We start from the raw sequence: 19,932 nt of genomic DNA on the forward strand, positions 1-19,932 counted from the left end.
ATAATCTAAGTAGCTGTCGTGAGGAAGTAGTATGGAATAATGTGAGATGATGTTAAATCTCAAGGATCATTGCATTTTTAAAAAAATTGGAGAAATATATAGCAAGCTATTTATGTTTTTTAAAAAGTATATTAAACAATTCTATGTTTTTGTGAGTTTTTTTTTTTTAAAGAAACACCTTAGTGCTTGGGCTGGACAGATACACACCAAATGGGATCAAAGGTTGCTTCTAGAGAGGAGTGGGAAATCCTGAATTTGCAGTAGTAGTTAAAGGAAATTAGATTTGTTCTTTATTAGTTTGCTAAGTCTTTCATAACAAGGTACCTAGACTGGTGGCTTAAACAACAGAAACTTATTTCTCCATGGTTGTGGAAACCAGAAGTCTGAGATCAAGGTGTCAGGAGGGTTGATTTTTTTATCTGAGGGCTGTTCCCTTTGGCCTGTACGCAGCCACCTTCTCTGTGTCTTCACGTCGTCTTTCTCCCTGAGTATCTTTGTCCTCGTCTCCTCTTCTTATAAGGACACCAGTCACTGGAATAGGGCCTATTCACAGGACCTCATTTTGCCTCAGTTACTAATCTAAAGGTTCTATTTCCAAATGCAGTCACATTCTGAGGCCCTAGGATATTAGGACTTCAACATAAGAAAGTGGAAGGGATAAAGGAACAGATAAGAGTTCAGCCTCTAATATATTCCTAACTTTTTATTTTGAACAAATAAAAGATTGGATTCATATTTTACAAAAATGAGGCTAAGCAAAGTTGTAAAAGAAAATTACAAGGTTATTTACATCTAGAAAAATCTCCCTTTACAGGAACTCTACTTGATTCTGAAGAGTGCTAGTATACCAAGTTGCTAACATTGGTTATCTTAGGAGGTATACCAAGTTGCTAACATTGGTTATCTTAGGAGGTTGAAAATGGAAGTGGGTAGCGGAAAATCATTAACTTTTTTTAAAAACAGACTTTACGGTTTAGAGCAGTTTTAGATTTACATAAAAATTGGGGGAAATAGTACAAAGGTCCCATGTACCCGACACCCAGTTTCTCCTATTATTAACATTTAACATTAATATGGGACATTTGTTATAATTAATGAACCAGTATTGATACATTGTTAACTGAAGTCCATACTTTATTCACATTTCCTTAGTTTACCTAATATCCTTTTTCTATTCAAGGAGTCTGTCTAGGATACTATCTTTTATTTAGTTGTCATGCCTCCTTTTGGCTGTGATAATTTCTCAGGCTATCTTTTTATCTGCGAGGCTTGGCAGTTTTGAAGAGTACTCGTCAGATACTTTATAGAATGCCCTTCTACCAGAATTTGTCTTATATATTTCTAATGTTTAGACTCGGGTTATGGATATGGGGAAGAAGACAACAGAGTTAGAGTGCCATTTTCATCACTTATCAGGGGTGCATACTATCAACATGATTCATTATTGTCAATGTTCACCTCGATCACCCAGGTGAGGTTTCTAGAGTTACCCTTTTTTTTTCCCCTTACTTTTTCCATGCTCTCCTTTTCGGAAGGAAGTCACTATGTGTAGTCCACACTTAAGGAGTCGAGAGCTGTGCTCCACCTCCTTGAGAGCAGAGTATCTACATAAATTGTTTGAAATTCTGCACAGATTTGTTCCTTCGCTCCCATTCATTTATTGACTCAATCTTACTAACTTTTTTTTTTTTACCATATGTCTTTAAATTATTTTACATAATTATCATGTATTAAGTTTGTGAATATTTTAAAGTAAGTTTATTTTAGAGATACTTAGGTAACACATCATTAATTTGGAACTTTAAAAAGAAGGAACATGCATGGTTATCAGAAAGGACCTGGGGAATTTAAAGATATGCTATTACTATACCCATTCTCTGTTAGTAACATGTTATCCTCATTTAGACTATAGAAAGTGGTTTATGCAAATATTTAACATTATTCCCTGCTTCAAGAGTGAGAAGTTTGCATCTTTAGATAAAAGATGAAGCAAACAGAAGCCTTTCCTGCTGTATGCATTCTCCAAGTTTCTTTCTTTTTTTTTAAGATTTTATTTGTTTATTTGATAGAGAGTGAGAGAGCACAAGTAGGCAGAGAGGCAGGCAGAGAAAGAGAGGGGGAAGCAGGCTTCCTGCTGAGTAGAGAGCCTGTTGCGGGGCTCGATCCCAGGACCCCGAGACATTGACCTGAGCTGAAGGCAGAGGCTTATCCCACTGAGACACCCAGGTGCCCCTCTCCAAGTTTCTTAAGCTTTGTAACTTCAAGACAGATTACAAGCTGCCACCTTCAGTTTGCAAACTCTTGAACCCCTTGTAGTGTTCCTGGAAGTGATATGCTTTTTCTGTGTACAGTTTGAAGTTTTCATATATCTCCTTTGAGAATTTTCAGGCACAGTTATTAATCTTTCCTCCCTACAAAGATAAATTAAAAGTAAATTTTGAAATTCTCAGTCAGAAAGCTATTAATAATAATCATAGGTAAATTATCTCACCATTGTTGCTCTTTTATCTACACTATCAATGAATTAACATTTCTTTACATTGTAATTTCTTCCAGATATTTCAGTCAGCTTGTTAGCTGTGGTTGTCAGCTTCTGTGGCCTGGCCTTGTTGGTTGTTTCACTTTTTGTCTTCTGGAAGCTGTGCTGGCCTTGCTGGAAGAGCAAACCGGTGACTTCCAACATCAGTACCCTTCCACAGAGCATTTCAAGTGCTCCTACTGAAGTTTTTGAGACTGAAGAGAAAAAAGAAGTTAAAGAAAACGAAAAGCCAGCTCTAAAAGTTATTGAACCTGCTATAAAAATCAGCCACACTTCCCCTGATATCCCAGCAGAAGTCCAAACTGCTTTAAAAGAACATTTAATTAAACATGCACGTGTGCAAAGACAAACTACTGAGCCTACATCTTCATCCCGGTAAGGAAAGATCAAATACATAAAACTGGGCGTGTGTGTGTGTGTGTGTGTGTGTGTGTGTTTGTGATTTCATAAGAGAAAAAAAACTGAGGTGGGAATGGAGAAAAGAAAAGACAAACAGGAGAAATGAGAAGGACACAGGAAACAGATAACTGAATAAGGAGGAAAAGGACAGAGGAAGGATCAAAGAAACTCAGGACAAAGGAGCCAAACAGGGAGCAGTACCAAGAAAGTTTAGTAGATTCTGAAGTCTCAGTAAAATCATATAACTACAGATTATTATTTATGAACTCTTTCCTTTAAAATATCATGGCTCAATAGATGCTACTTGCAGTCTTTCAATTTAGTTTAAGTCGACCAATAAATACCAAGAAAACAGCCATTTGCAAAATCTGCCATGAAATCATTGAGAACTTCACAATCAAAATTGAGTAACAGACACTAATGTTTAGTTTACAGTTGTTTAGCAACTACATTGTCAACATGAAACCACAGGAAAATGTTATTTGAATTCACACAGACCAAACTCTTACCCTGGGCAGAGTGCAAGACGCTCCTCCAGGCTTTTGGTGAATATCGTGAGTATATTGAAGAGCATACAGAAAATGAGAGAAAATGGAGGCCTCTTTGTGGAGATACATTTTAACTCTGCTTGGAAAAATCAGCAGAAGATCTCTTGAATAAAAATAATTTACTACAGTGTATTTCAAATTACGCTAATGTAAAAAAATATTTTGTGTGTGAAGATAAAGCTTTAAAGACACTCAAAAAATTTAGGGTAAAAATGTTCAATTACCTTACAAAACATTTTTTTTTAAATATTAGCAGCAGCTATGGACATCAGTGAGCTTAGCATTTAGAATTATTCAGCTCTTTTAACTGATAAGTGGACCCTACACAAGGACACTTTCTCTCTTGATCCTAAAAAAAACATAAAGATTGAATTATACATATCTCATATTTTCTAAGAGAAAAAGTAGAAGACAAATTCAAAGTTTTACTAGAACTTTGATATCATTTCATCTGCCTCTTTGAATTTTCTTGTTTATATGAGTGGGTAAGAACGGAAGAAGGAAAGAATTATTTTGAGCACTTGCAATTTAGCCACTATGCCAGGCAGCCTTCCTGCTAATCCTTGGCCAACCTGCATGAGGTAAGTATTATTAATCATTCCCATTACTTGTGATTTAACTCAAACCCAGAGAGATTTAAAAATTTGCCTGAAGTCATGCGGCTGGCAAAAGTTAGAATTCAAATTTATCCAGATTGATAATTTCACATTTTAAGTGTGAAAGCCAAGGGGATATAGTTTTCTGAACTCAAAGATGTTGGTCACAAAGTCTGCTGAGGACAGACGGTTTGGAGATTGAAAAATAAGGGTATCTTCCTGCTCATTATTCTCAGAAATCTAAAATTGTAAGTGGTTATTGTGAATAATCAGAGTCATGATTTTAATCTCTTTGGCATTGAGATGAATTCCTTGCAGAAAACTTGATTGTGTGTAGTTCTCAAAACCCCTCAGCTGTATTAATTACTTCATCACCCCCAAAATGACCTTATATGAAAGGAGGAGGAAATTGCTGAGTGCATTAGGCAGCCCACGTGGACACAGAGATCAAAGATACATTATCATAGATCAGTTTATTCTGATCAAATCCTAACTTTTCACTAAAATGTAGCAAAATCAGACCACACACATGCACACACACACACACACACACACACACACACACACAATTAATTTAATGCTTGATTTCATCACCTTATTAGGCTATGCCAGCTCCAGTCTGCTCTTGGGACTCCCTTTGACTTGGCTCAGACAGTAGAGGACAAACTTCTTAGCCTTTCGAGCTTTATTTGTCTCTATAATTTCATAACATTTTGATTGGTCCAGAACTTAACAGCATTGCTGGAAACGGGCACATTTTCCAGGTTCTCATCTTCCTTTTCAAATGCCTGTACATTTGGTCCCGTCAGCCTGCCAGAGACCAAACAGCCAGCCAGAAGGCATCCGTGTATTTCTTTATTACTAACATTCTTCTAGCCTATATCTTGATCGACTGTTCATTCATCCTGTAGTCTTATTCAGTAGATATTTAGTGATGAGTATCACCAAATATTATGCATACTCCGTCCACTCTGTAAATCCAAGGGAGCTGGAAAAAAATTTACAACATAATGCAAAGATAAGACATGAAAGACCAACTTCAATATGAGGAATTACAAGTGCAAACTGTGGTAGAGAATGTGGAATTCTGAGAACAGAAAGATTATTTCCAGCATGAGGCTGAGAGAAGGGCCATTAAGGAATCCAGGAATTCACATGAATGGCTACTGGGAAAAGGTGTGCATCCCATATGGAAACATTTTATGTGAAAAGACACAGAATAGGAAACATTACCGTGAAAACAGCAGGTAAAATACCTTGATCAGAAAATGGAGTTTAGTGGAGGAATAAAGGAAGAAGAGAAAGTCAGCTAGAATCAAAGTATAAGAGGCCTTGAAATCATGGCCAAGATGTTCAAGTTCTGTCCTGTCAAAAAATATTTGGCACAGAAGAGTCCCTTGTATAAAGAGCTGTGTTTTAGAAAAATTAATTTGGCAATAGCTTAAAGGACAGACTAAAGAAAATGACATGTATTTAGAAACTTATGTAATAGTTAAAGCATGATAAAAATTAGAAAAAAGCAAACAACAACCGAAAGACAAAAGCCTGAGGGCAGTTGTAAAAAAAAAAAAATCTAAGACCCCTTATAAAAAGCACTGTGACTCTTCAAATCATTACAAGCATAGCCTAAACCTCTTCAAAGCCTGCCATTCGAACTATTAAAATTGGATGATACCAAGCTACCATGCAAGCATTTTAATTCCATATTCCCCCACACATACAGCTCTGTGTTGCTTTCTTAGGCAGAAAATCTGCCAAGTTCACTTTGGTATTGTTCTTGACACCTAGATAAAATACTGAAGGAACTCGGGCTACATTTTTTAGTTTAAAAAAAAAAAATGAATTTGATAACCTCATCTATCTATCCAAATGGATATTTTATGACTGCCCACGAAAGGAATGCTTGGTCTTTGACTGTCCTCCTGTAGACCTCACCTCTCTGCCTCTGTGTTTTTGCTTGTATTGCTTCCCATGTCTGGAATGGTGACCTGTTTTTTATCTACTATAAGATGTTTAAGGAAAATGTATCTGAAAGTCTACTTTTTCTGGCCAGTTATAAGCTATTATTCTTTATTACTTAAAGGAGAGTTGCTACAATCTAGCAATTATTGATTGTCCTAATATTAAGCTGTACTACTTGCCAAACTCAATGCTACCTTCCTAGAGAACAAGGCTGTGTAGCCTACTTTCATGCATTCCTAATTTCTATCACTGTGTAGGCACTTAATAAGCATCAAGTGACACTTTTGATTGATTGGTCATCTCTCCACTTCACTTTGCTCCTTTAATAACAGTGTCAGGTTGTGAGATAAACTGCTCATTTTAGAAAGAGGTTAATGATGGTATACTCCTAGGATGAATATGAGGACCAATTTTCCATGCATTCTATTAGTGATGCCCAGAAGAGGTGAATAATAAGTGGCAAAATAAATTGTTGAGGATGAGGAGTTATGTAGGTTAGCCACTGCTAGAGAGGAGTCTAAGTGTCTACTGAAAAGTAATTAGGAAACCTAATGGCAGAGCCAACTGAACATGAACAAAAGCAAGAAAGCATTCATGGGAAGAAATCATTGACTTATATGTGCTCATGGATTTACAATAAGCTATGGTTGCTTGGAAAATAATTTTTTAAATTATCACATAAGAGAAATGAAAGAATTATGTAAAAATACATAATACTGGATTGTATAGTTTAAGAGTTTTTTTTTTTAATTAAATTCCTCTGAAAAGATAGAAAAAATTGCAATTATCCATTCCAGGACACTGTAAGGAATGGAAAGCAAGATATGACACAAAGGGAGAGTTTCAAAGATAGAACTTAGCTAGGATATCAAGAAGCAACACTTACCCAAAACTGTGAGGACCTCAGATCTAGCTCTTTGAATTAAAATTTTATGAAACATGCTGTGCAGGTGCTTGAGCTGGTTAAATAAGCCTTTTCATAAAACATGTATTCAATAAATTCACCAATTTCTTTTCTGAAATGGGATGACTGTTTGTACCAAGGTCAGAGAAAAATCCTTATAAAATAAAAATCAAACGTGGGAGTTTTCTGGCACTGATAAATATCATTTCCTCTTTACAAACACTAACTATAAATTGATTGGGCCCTCCTTTATAATATAAATCATTCTTGGGATGTTTGATTTCATTTGTCACAGGAGTATTTGGGTAAATGATTTTTTTAAAGATTTTATTTATTTGAAAGAGAGCTTGAAAGAGAGAGAGAGAGCACAAGCACAGGGGAGGGGCAGAAGGAGAGGGAGAAACAGGCTCCTGGCTAAGGCAGGAGCCTGACATGGGGGCTGGGTCCCAGGGCCCTGAGATCATGGCCTGAGCCAAAGGCAGATGCTTAACAGACTGAGCCACCCAGGCGCCCAGTAAATGTTTTTTTAAAAAGATTTATTCATTTATTTTAGAAAGAGAGAGAGCATGAGTGGGAAGGGCAAAGGGAGAGGGAGAGAGAATCTCAAGCAGGTTTCATGCTCAGTGCTGAGCCCTGATGAGGGGCTTGATCTCAGGACCCTAAGAGCACGACCTGAACCAAATCCTAAAGTCTGATGTTTAATAGACGGCACCACCCAGGTGCCCCTAGGGTAAATTATTTTAATATAAATTCCAGAAAACATTTCCTGAATCCCAGTATATGTTAGTATGAAATTCATGAAAAGATGAATAATACATAGTCTCTACCATTACAAAGAGCACCATCTAGCAAAAGGGCTGAGGAATGGAAGAACGATTTGAAAACAACTAGTTTCAATACACTGTTTGCAGACATCAGGAACAGCATAGTAGACTGAGAAAAGACACTAATAGAGTAGTAGAAAAGCCAGGAAGGTGTAACCCGGAGGCCAACTGAAGAGCGTATGTCAACAACCAGGAGAGATGAACTATTAAGTGAATCTAGTAAATCTGACTGGGATGAAGACTGTGAATTGCCCTGTGAGTTTAGCAATGTGGAGAAGACATTGTTCAAATTTTCAAGACTGGTTTTGGTGGGTTGAGCATGTGAAAAGCTAATTAGAATATGTTTAAATAGAATAGAAGGAAACAAATTAAGCAGTGAACAGACTGTCCTCAACTCTTTCAAGGAGTTTTGCTACAAATGTGTCAGAGAAACATAGTAGTACAGAGAGAGGAAGTGCTATGAGGTTTTCTTTAAGATAGGAGAAACAACAGTGTCTTTTATGCAGATAGAAGTGACCCCACGGAGAGGGAGGATTAATAATGCAAGAATCAGAGGGAATATTCTTGAAGGTGACATGAGAGAAAATGGGAGTTAGTATATAAGAGGAGGAATTGTCTTTAAGGCAAAATATATGGGTTACAGATACTGCTAAGAGGGTTGATAAGATGGTGTCTGTGGAAGGTTTCTGCTCTTTGCTTCAATTTTTCTGAGCGAAATGGAAAACTGGATTATTAACTGAGACTTAGCATGAGGAAGAAGGGTGATGAAAGTTTGTAGAAAGGTGAGAACGTGAAATAGTCTTCTTGCAAATCTAGGAGATTGAGTGGGAGAAGAGATTGTTGTGTTACATTAGGGCTTACGTGAGAAATGTGGTCATGAATTTAAAGTGGAGCAGAGAGAGTTGTTTTATGTTTTTCTCCATTTGCATTCACTCGCACATGTGCCGGTGTAGAGATGATGGAAGCTTGAATTCAACCGGAGCTGCAGTTATTTTTTTGTCCTGCAACTAAGAAGGTAGAGAGCAACGGGGAATTGGAGATGTGTCCCTGAGAGGGACTCTAATGACTAGCCATGGAATTAAAACTGGATAATGAGAGGGAAATGATATCAGGGAAGTAGGGATTATGAAATTGAGGTATAGTCAGAGATTGGAGGTTCTGGTAATTTGGAAAGGTTGTCTGAGGGGCTTAAGGGGGTCTGAACTAGAAAGATAAGAGGCATCAATCAGAGAGAGATATGCATGACATTGGGGTTGTGGACAGTTTGTAGCTAATTATGACAAAATCTATGTACATAGTAGTAATTTCAGTAAGTAAAGGGCATCATAGCAGGAGGGGAGTTCAAAGAACCTAGATGCCACAAGGTAGAAAGAAACATGTGCATTGCTAGAAATCAGAACAAAAATATTGTCAAAGAAAGTGTTAGTGAACCAGGAAATGAAAATAATGAAGATTTTAAAGGGAGTGATTTATTAATCAATAGATGGCTAACAATAAGTAGTAATGGGGATGTGACTAGCTGACTTGAGCTTCAGGGCTGGTAGAGGTGGATGAAGGGAGAATGGGGTCAAAGTGACAATGGGAAAGAAGACGAATGCACGACTGCCCCACCTCCAGCCAGCGGAACAAGGACTGTGGGGAACGTATCAGCCACCACATGAGAGAGGCAAAGAGGAAACCATGTCCTTAGAGAAAAGCTATGTTTCTACTGAACAATCAGGTGAGAAACATATTCAAAGAAGAGCTTAAGGATACGGAGGATTTTGCTGATGTCCAGTTTTTATTTTTAAAAATTCATTGGGACATTATACAGCTTAGTCTGCCTTCATATATGCAGTACCTTGCCTTGGTTAGGCTTGGCAATACATATATTTGTTTGTTTGTGTGGGGGGGGGGGTTTGCTGAGATTTTTGTGTGTTGAATGAGTCACTCCTGTTCTTGTTTCAAATCGAATATAAGAAAACAGGAAACAAAGATGAAAACTTAGTTTACCACAAACTTGATTTAGTCTTACTACTCAAGCCTTCTTAACTGTGAAATACGGCTGTAACGTTTAATATATGCTGATCATTTTTGATAAAAAGTTCAGTAGTAACAAAAACAAGGAGAGATTAATTTCTTCTAAACATATTGAATAAATCAGTAAAATGCTGCTCAATATATTTTTGCTTTTCCTCTCTGAATTCTCAAGCAATATCTAAGGTAAACTTAACAAATGGTAAAGATGCTGCAATTAAGGGGTGTCTGGGTGGCTCAGTTGTTAAGCATCTGCCTTCGGCTCCAGTCTTGATCCCAGGGTCCTTGTCAGGGCTCTCTGCTCAGCCAGGAGCCTGCTTCTCCCTCTCCCTCTGCTTGCCTTCCTGCCTACTTATGCCCTCTCTCTGTCAAATAAATAAATAGATAATAAATAATAATAGATAAAAAATAAATAAATAAAATCTTTTTTTAAAAAAGACACTGCAGCTAAGAGTAATAGGATAAAGGTTTCCCATTTAAGGAAAAGAGAACTGCTAGGTTCTAAGAAGTGAATGAATTGGAGGGCCAGTGTTACCCAGGGCTGTGACCCGGGATGTGCTCACCCAGGAATGACTTTCTGCCACCTGTGCAGCCCCAAACAGCAACCCTAGGCTTGCGATTGTCAGAATCAGAGAATTCATTATGGCATTCATACTTCAGGTCCTTGTGTCCTGAATTCTAGTGATAATAACTGTTACAGACTATGAGAAGTTATAGTTTTCAAAGTCATCTTATCTAATATCTCATTCAGTCTTCACACTGTGAAAGGACTGTTTTATAGAGGAGAGTAAAACTCCAACAAGTTAAGTGACTTGCCCAAAGTTGCTCTCACTTAATAGGGAAGCTGGAAGCAAACTGTCTGATTCCAGGTCAGCGTTTTTCCCACTCATCTCAGCGTTGTGATCTTTAAGCAGATACTTCTGGTTAGTAGAGAAAAGCTGGCTTGGTTTCCAGTGAGATCCCAGGACTCTACCTACACAACAACCAGACCAGCTCTGTCTTTACATATTCAGCTTCTGGCTTCTGATTCTGTGTGAAGGAAGGGATCTGTTAGTAATAAGCATTTGAAAATCACCATGTTAATGCATGTTATTCCTATGGCATCAAGTAATTTTGACTCTAGCTACTGTCAGATATTCCAGGTAAGGCAGGGAAAGTTTTTCCTTCCCTACCTGGGGAAGTGCCTGGGTGATGCCGTTCTAGGTTTGAAGGGTACGAATGAGATCGTATTAGTTAAGTGGCCTATACTTTGGTTGTATATTTGTGTGAGACTAGCCACTTATCATGTCATTCCAGAAAAGAAAAAGAAAAGGGGCTGGTGGGGTGTGGGACGGGGGAAGCAAGAAGAAAGAGTCTGTTTTGTCATGGCACTAGTTTAGCATTGTAATAATTAAAGCTTCTCTTAACAGACTAGCTAAACTATGACTTAGAATATACTCTATTTACCCTATAATTAGGACACTAGCTTACTGGAACAAAAACATTACTACTCTTTGATTTCTGCTGGAGGGGGTTTTACAGCTGTACAATTATATTCAGAGACATAAGAAAGAAATTACTGATTTTTAGGAAGAGGATAGAAGGTTAAAATTTTATGATATTGAAAAGTATAAGTGAGTGTGAGTGGAATCAATCTATAAAATATAAGGAATTTACCTTTGGGGGGCTTTGTTTATAAAAGTTTTCTTTAAAAATCATTATAGGGGCACCTGGGTGGCTCCGTTGGTTAAGTGTCTGCCTTGGACTCTTGTCATGAACCCGGGGTCCTGGGATGGAGTCCCGTGTCAGGGTCCCTGCTCAGCGGGGAGCCCGCTTCTCCCCATCCTGCTGCTCCCTCTGCTTGTGCTTGCTCACTCTCACTCTTTTTCTGTCAAATAAATAAATAAAATCTTTTTAAAAAAATCATTATATAAGTGAATGTGATTTGGGCAGAAATATTAAATTATTTAACAAAATATCCTAATCTCTTAAGTACACTGAATATAGAACTAAGTTATATAAGACCCCTTTCATAATTCAGAACATGTGCTACTTGTATTCCTTTATTATTTTTTTTAAATTTACATCAACATTTTTATTGTCATTAATGGCTAATATTTGTTGAGTATTTACTACGTGCCAGGCAAAGGGCTGAATGTTGGGCATGCATCATTTCACATAATTTGCACCACACATTGTGGTGCAGGTAACACCATTACAACCATTTTTCACACTGAAGCCCTGAGAGGCCCTGCCCAGAGTCATGCACCTGGCAAGTGAAGGGAGTGAGATTTTTACTGTGGTTGGTGTGAACTTGTATTCCTTTTAAAATTCTTCTTACTTTTCCTAAATACTCTCTAATGGTTGCCTGTCCCTAATTTAAGCCCCTAATCCTGTATATCAAAGATAGATACATAGGCTTAAAGAAATAAATGGTATTCCATTATCATATTAGTGCTAAAAAGTATCAAGAATTAGAATGGGATTAGCGGTATCATTTCTATGGTATTTAAGTAGTTGTTTAGTGTCCCAGCCTCAGCAATCAGACAACAAAAAGAAAAGGCATCCAGATCAGCAGAAAAGAAGTTAAACTTCCACTATTTGCAGATGACATGATACTTTATGTAGAAAACCCAAAAGCCTCCACCAAAAAATTGTTAGACCTGTTTTATGAATTCAGTAAAGTCACAGGATACAAAATCAGTGTACAAAAATCTGTTGCATTTCTGCATACCAATAATGAAGCAGCAGAAAGAAAAATCAAGGACTCAATCCCATTTAAAATTGTACCAAAAATCATAAGATCCCAGGAATAAACCTAACCAAAAGGTAATGGATCTATACTCTGAAAACTACAGAACACTTATGGAAGAAATTGAGGAAGACACAAAGAAATGGGAAAATATTCCATGCCCATATTTAATAAATATTGTTAAAATGTCTATACACCCAAAGCGATCCACATATTTAATGCAATCCCTAACAAAATACCACCAGCATTTTCCACAGAGCTAGAACAGTCCTAAAATTCATACGGAACCACAAAAGACTCCAAACAGCCAAAGCAATCTTGAAAAAGAAAAGCAAAGCTGGAGACATCACAATTTCAATCTTCAAGCTATATTACAAAGTTGTAGTGATCAAGGCAGTACTGACACAAAAACAGACACATAGATGAGTGGAACAGAAAGAAACCCAGAAATGGACCCACAACTATATGGTCAACTAATCTTTGACAAAGCAGAAAAAAATATCTGATTGAAAAAAGATGGTCTCTTCAACAAATGTTGCTGGGAAAATGGGACAGCAACACGCGAAAGAATGAAACTAGACCACTTCTTACACCACACACAAAAATAAATTCAAAATGGATGAAAGACCTAAATGTGAAACAAGAAACCATCAAAATCTTAGATTAAAACACAGGCAGCAACCTCTTTGACATGAGCCATAGCAAATTCTTGCTAGATACATCTCTGGAGGCAAGGGAAACAAAGGCAAAAATGAACTACTGGGACTTCATCAAGATAAAGATTCTGCACAGCAAAGGAAAAAAAATCAACAAAATTAAAAGGCAACCTTCAGAGTGGGGGGAAATATTTGCAAATGACATATCTGATAAAGGGTTAGTATCCAAAATCTATAAAGAATTTATCAAATGCAACATCAAAAAAAAAAAATAATAATCCAGTTCAGAAATGGGCAAAAGATATGAATAGTCATTTTTCCAAAGAAGACATACAGATGGCTAACAGACACATGAAAAGATGCTCAACATCACTCATCATCAGAGACCTATGAATCAAAACTATGGTGAGATATCACCTCACACCTATCAGAATGGCTAAAGTGAACAACAGATGTTGGTGAAGATGTGGAGAAAGGAGAACCCTCTTACAGTGTTGGTGGAATGCAAGCTGGTGCAGCCACTCTGGAAAACAGTATGGAAGTTCCTCAAAAAGTTAAAAATAGAACTCTCCTATGACCCAACAATTACACTACTATTTATCCAAAGAATACAAAAATATTGATTCAAAGGGGTATTTATAGCAGCATTATCAACAATAGCCAAATTATGGAAAGAGCCCAAATGATCAACTGATGAATGGGTAAAAAGATGTGGTACACCCACACAAAACATAAACACACACACACACACACACACACACACACACACGAATGTTACCCAGCCATAAAAAAGAATAAAATGTTGCCATTTGCAATGACGTGGACAGAGCTACAGTGTATTATGTTAAGAGAAATAAGTCACTCAGAGAAAGACAAATACCATATGATTTCACTCATAAGTGGAATTTAAGAAACAAAACAGATAAACATAGGGAAAGGAAGGGAAAAAAGAGATGGAGGCAAAGCATAAAAGACTCTAAACTATAGAGAACAAACAGGGTTGCTGGAGGGGAGGTGTGTGGGCAGATGTGCTAAATGGGTGATGGGCATGAAGGTGGACACTTGTGATGAGCACTAGGGATTATATGTAAGTGCTGAGTAACTAAATTCTTCTGAAACCAATATTGCTCTGCATATTAGCTAACTAAAATATAAATAAATACTTGAAACAACAACATAAAAAGGATATATGGAAAGTGCCACATACAAAAAAAAAAGTTGTTTAGTATTTCAGTCCCACTAATAGAAAATAAGCTAATTCAATGTAAGAGGATGAATTTGGAACACCTCAGGTTATAATTATGTTTTTACATAATATATAGTTTACATAATAAAATTCTATTTTATTAATATACATAATGATATCTTAAATAAAATTATTAAAGAATCACAGAATGATAGAGAATTATAAAAATTAAGTGTTCAACACTGAGAAGTCTAGCCTCATCTTACTTGAGGCAGAAACCTTTTCCTTCAACATCTAACCTTTGTTTCTATACTTAGTGTCTGTGGAGGCTCATTACTTCACCATTTTGGACAGCTCTAGATTTTTTAAATGTTCCACTATATTAAGCTGAAGTCTATCTTTCCCTGTAATTCTGCTGATTCTTACTAATTCTTCCATGACAGTCCTTCAGATATTAGAAGCCAGATTCCTATCCTTGCTAGGTTCAACCTCCTCAGCTCCTCGAACTACTTCTCAAATGGTATCTTGGCTAGGTATCTTAACTCTGGTTATCGCTAGTTTTTTATCCCTCTTAAATCAGTCATGTGCACATCAATGAGTCAAGTATTAGTTAAGCAGTGTCCTCAATATTATTTAGCACTTGCTGTAAAAAATAATGTAGATCTGATATAATAAACAACAGAAGAGGGTACAGGATTTAGAAATAATTGATAGATAGATGTTAAGTATAAGAGAGAGCTAAAAGAAGGAAAATCAGCCAAAGGCTAGTATAGAAAGCCAAGTACAAGATGATGAGGATCTGGACTGAGTAGCAATGGAAATGAAACAGAATGGACAAGTATATGGGATGTTTCAAAGCAAACATCAACAAGATTTAGAAAATTGGGTAAATTGCATGAATAAAGGAAAGGAGATTGAAACCATAATTCAGGCTTCTAAGCCTAAGTGACTGATAAAAATGTTAGAGCTATTTTCTAAGACTGGAAGGGAGCACCAGTTTGGGAGTAAAAGGCAGATAATAATGATTTTGCTTGAGTTTGGAGCAAAATTAGGATAAGCATTTAGAAAGTCTCTCTTAGAGATACAGAAATATGGAATTAGAAGCTTATATATCTGAGATAAAGGCAGGAGACCATCAGATTTAAGATGACAGTTATAGTCCGAGAAACAATTAGTCTGATAGAGAGACCAAGGAGAATAAGAACAAAAGACCTGGGACTAAGCATTGAGTAGTCACATAAGTTGATATGGTTCCGGCTGGAAATCACAGAGTAGTAGAAGAGAAGCAAATCTTAGTACAAGTCACATTTAAGAGATACTGGTTAGGGGCGCCTGGGTGGCTCAGTGGGTTAAAGCCTGCCTTCGGCTCAGGTTATGATCCCAAGGTCCTAGGATCAAGCCCCACATTGGTCTCTCTGCTCAGCAGGGAGCCTGCTTCCCTTCCTCTCTCTCTCTGCCTGCCTCTCTGCCTGCTTGTGATCTCTGTCAAATAAATAAATAAAATCTTTAAAAAAAAAAAAAAAAGACACTGGTTAGCTGGTGTCCTGGAAATGTTGACTAGATGAATAGTAACAGTGATAATAGGAAAGTCAGTTTGAATTCTAAAACACCCTATTATGTTGGCCCTGAATTCTAACATGCTACATTTTTTAATCCTCAGGATTTCTGAAGCACACTCAATGTTGAAAAAAGAAAAATGTACTAATTTTGGCTGTCACCACTAAATATTCTTTTTACAAGTAAATACTTATTTAGTTATCTTAAGTATTAGAAATAATTAACACAGTATAAGAATAGGTGGACTTATGGTTTTTATTGCAGTGGGGTAGTCTGTAAACATGAGATTCATGAGACACAAATATGCAGATATAAAGAAACCAGCCATGTGAATGATTTGTCTACATAAGACTTCACCTAGATATACCCAGATGATTGATGATTCATGGTATTTTGTGGAATACTAAACTTTGTTGGTAATCCCGTTTTTTTACAATTGTATGTAATTATATGCTTGTGATTAAGAGTACAAAATTCCAAAAGCTCATAGAAAATGTACATTTGAGTGTTTCAGGTGTTATCATTTTAGAAGACTTTTCCTTTAAATATTGCATTTCTGATTTTTCAAAAGTAGCCCTTTGATTGTGTGTGTATGTGTGTGTGTGTCTGTCTGTCTGTCTGTGTGTGGGGTGGGTGGGGGTGGCTGTCCATTGATACAAATGCCTTGCTTTCATTATCCTGGGGATGGGAGAAAGTTTACATGCTACCATATAATGTTGTCATCAAAATGATCTTCCTGAATTATTTTGTGTGTGTATGTGTATGTACAGCCACAGTTCCTTCAGGAGACACCTACCAAGGCAGATGCAGGTTTCCAGTGTTGATTTTAGCATGGGCACAGAACCCGTTTTACAAAGAGGAGAAACAACAACCAGCATTGGGAGGATAAAACCGGAGCTCTACAAACAGAAATCAGTTGACTCTGAGGGCAACAGGCAAGAAGATATCAAAACTTGTGGGAAACTTAACTTCACCCTCCAGTATGACTATGAAAACGAACTTCTAGTTGTTAAAATTATCAAAGCCTTAGATCTCCCTGCTAAAGACTTCACAGGCACTTCTGACCCTTATGTGAAGATGTATCTTCTTCCAGATAGGAAAAAGAAATTTCAGACCCGTGTGCACAGAAAGACTTTAAATCCTCTATTTGATGAAACGTTTCAATTTCCCGTAGCATATGATCAACTAAGCAACCGAAAACTACATTTCAGTGTGTATGATTTTGACAGATTTTCTAGACATGACATGATTGGGGAAGTGATTCTTGATAATTTGTTTGAAGTCTCTGATCTCTCCAGGGAAGCCACAGTGTGGAAAGATATTCATTGTGCTACTATGGTAAGTAATAATTCCCCCAATATATTGGTTTTTATTTGACCTGCAGTGGTACATAAAACTAATTATCACCCAGCTTCTTGGAGTAAGTTTACAAATTATAGAATTTATATGCTAAGAACCTGCAAAGGTAGGTTTTGATTACATACATGAAATAATTTAGGCACCTAACACAACATTAGTAATTATGTAAATAAAATATAGCTCTTTAGGTTACCAAAAATAGTAGTTGTTTCCTCTTAAAAAATGTTTATTTGTGGGGCACCTGGGTGGCTCGGTGGGTTAATCCTCTGCCTTCAGCTCAGGTCATGATCCCAGGGTCCTAAGATCGAGCCCCGCATCGGGCTCTCTGCTCAGCAAGGAGTCTGCTTCCCTCTCTCTCTGCCTGCTTCTCTGCCTACTTGTGATCTCTCTCTGTCAAATAAATAAGTAAAATTAAAAAAAAAAAAAGTTTGTTTGTAACCTGTCTCCTCATAGTTAATACTGACTTTCATTATTTAAGAAAATTTTGTTCCTGGGGCGCCTGGGTGGCTCAGTGGGTTAGGCCGCTGCCTTCGGCTCAGGTCATGATCTCAGGGTCCTGGGATCGAGCCCCGCATCGGGCTCTCTGCTCAGCAGGGAGCCTGCTTCCTCCTCTCTCTCTGCCTGCCTCTCTGCCTGCTTGTGATCTCTGTCTGTCAAATAAATAAATAAAATCTTTAAAAAAAAAGAAAAAAGAAAGAAAATTTTGTTCCTCAGATCAAACCTAAAAAATATTTTGAAGCTGTTTTGAAAAGCCCTTGTTTGAATTTAAAGCAGCCCATTCCTACAGAGGTTTTCATGCACTAGATAGGATTATAGAATCTGAAATGTTGAATGATCATAAGTGACTGTTTATATTAGGATTTTTCATTTACATTATAAAATGCTTTCTCTGAATATAAAATAATAACTTTAGTAATGAAAATTGGGAAAACAGTAAAAAAAAACATACAAAATTAAAATACTCTATAGTGCTACCAATTATGTGTAATATTATGGCATATTGTTTTCTAAATTTTTTCTATACCTGTTTTAAAATTATTGAGATCAAACTAAGTTTAAAAATTCCCACACTGGTTTTCTTTCATGCTACATTTGTTTTAGTGCATGATGTTTAAATGTATGATCTATTTACCTAGCCATTCTCTTATTGTTGGACATTTGAGTTAGGCATAAATTCGTTATGCTAAAAATTATTGTGTTCTTTAATCCATAAATCTTTATTTGAGATTATCTGTCTAGGACAGAATTATGGAATTGGAACTAGAGAACTGGTTGCTTAGGTTAGATTGCAGAATTGTTTGGATTTGTTTTGTTTTGTTTTGTTTTGTTTTGTTTTGTTTTGTTTTTAAGAGGGAGGCAGATCATGACCTGGGGTTGGGGGGCAAAGGGAGAGGGAGAAAGAAAAACTTAAACAGGCTCTATACTCGGCACAGAGACCAACATGGGGCTTGCTCTCATGACCCTGAGATCATGACCTGAGCAGAAATCAAGAGGGGGACACAGCCAATTGAGCCACCCAGGCATCCCTGATTTCTTGATTTTTCAATGCAGTCATTTAATTTTTTAAATTTTTTTATTATTATGTTAGTCACCATACAGTACATCATTAGCTTTTGATGTAGTGTTCCATGATTCATCATTTGCATATAACACCCAATGTTCATTACAACATGTACTCTCCTTCATACCCATCCCCCGACTCTCCTCCCCTCTAAAACCCTCAGCTTGATTCCCGGAGTCCATAATCTCTCATGGTTCATCTCCCCCTCTGGTCCACCCTGCCCATCATTTAATTTTTTACCACCAGATTGTCTTTATGTATTTGCCATCTTTTGTCCAAATTTTACCAAAATTTATAATCTTAAAATGTAGCAGGGTTTTTTTTTTTAAGATTTTATTTATATATTTGAGAGAGAGAGTGAGAGAGAGCATGAGAGGGGAGAAGATCAGAGGGAGAAGCCGACTTCCCGCAGAGCTGGGAGCCGGATGCCGGACTTGATCCAGGGACTCCAGGATCCTGACCTGAGGCAAAGGAAGTGGCCCAACCAACTGAACCACCCAGGCTCCCAAAATGTAACAGTTTTTAATAGAGATAAGGGATTATTTTAAACATAAGAAAATTATAATTTAATTCCAAGTAATTCCTTTTTATTTTTCCCCCATCAGTGCTTTACTAATTAAAATCAGTATTTGGGGGTCATTCTATTTTCACTATAATTATTATATGGATAAGGTAACTTAAAATTTTATACTTCCAATTTGTTGCATTGCATCATCATAACATTTTCAATTGTTAGGTTTTTATTCCATGGTTTCCAAAATTTATAGGGAACGAAGAAATTTTCGAACTGGATCATATTTCAAAGGTACATTGGGGCTGTTTTGATTTCACGGTGTTTTTCACCTTATTACTTATATTCCTACAGGGAAAAAATGGTGAGGGGTGATTTTTATGTTTTAAAAAGTATGACATTTCTGGAATTCTACAAATACAGATAATTATTAATTAATTGTTAGGTTATTTCTCTCTTGATTCCCCAATCTTGTATTATTACTTCTTTTATTCATCCAGCAAATATTTGCTAAGTGCCTACTATGGGTTTGGTATGTTCTAAGTAATAGGGATGCAAAAAATTGTTTTGAAACACATTCTTG

At 36.8% G+C, this 19,932-nt stretch overlaps 1 protein-coding gene across 1 annotated transcript in view; it reads left to right on the top strand.

The window, feature by feature from the left end:
* Positions 1-19,932, top strand: part of SYT10 (synaptotagmin 10) — a 68,864-nt gene that overhangs the window by 17,168 nt on the left and 31,764 nt on the right. The window contains exons 2-3 of the mRNA XM_047743116.1: positions 2,557-2,914; positions 16,689-17,256. Coding sequence (XP_047599072.1) covers positions 2,557-2,914; positions 16,689-17,256 — 926 coding nt within the window. The remainder of the gene's footprint in view (positions 1-2,556; positions 2,915-16,688; positions 17,257-19,932) is intronic.

This window comes from Lutra lutra, chromosome 8, assembly GCF_902655055.1.
Source record: "Lutra lutra chromosome 8, mLutLut1.2, whole genome shotgun sequence".
NCBI classification, from domain to species: Eukaryota; Metazoa; Chordata; class Mammalia; order Carnivora; family Mustelidae; genus Lutra; species Lutra lutra.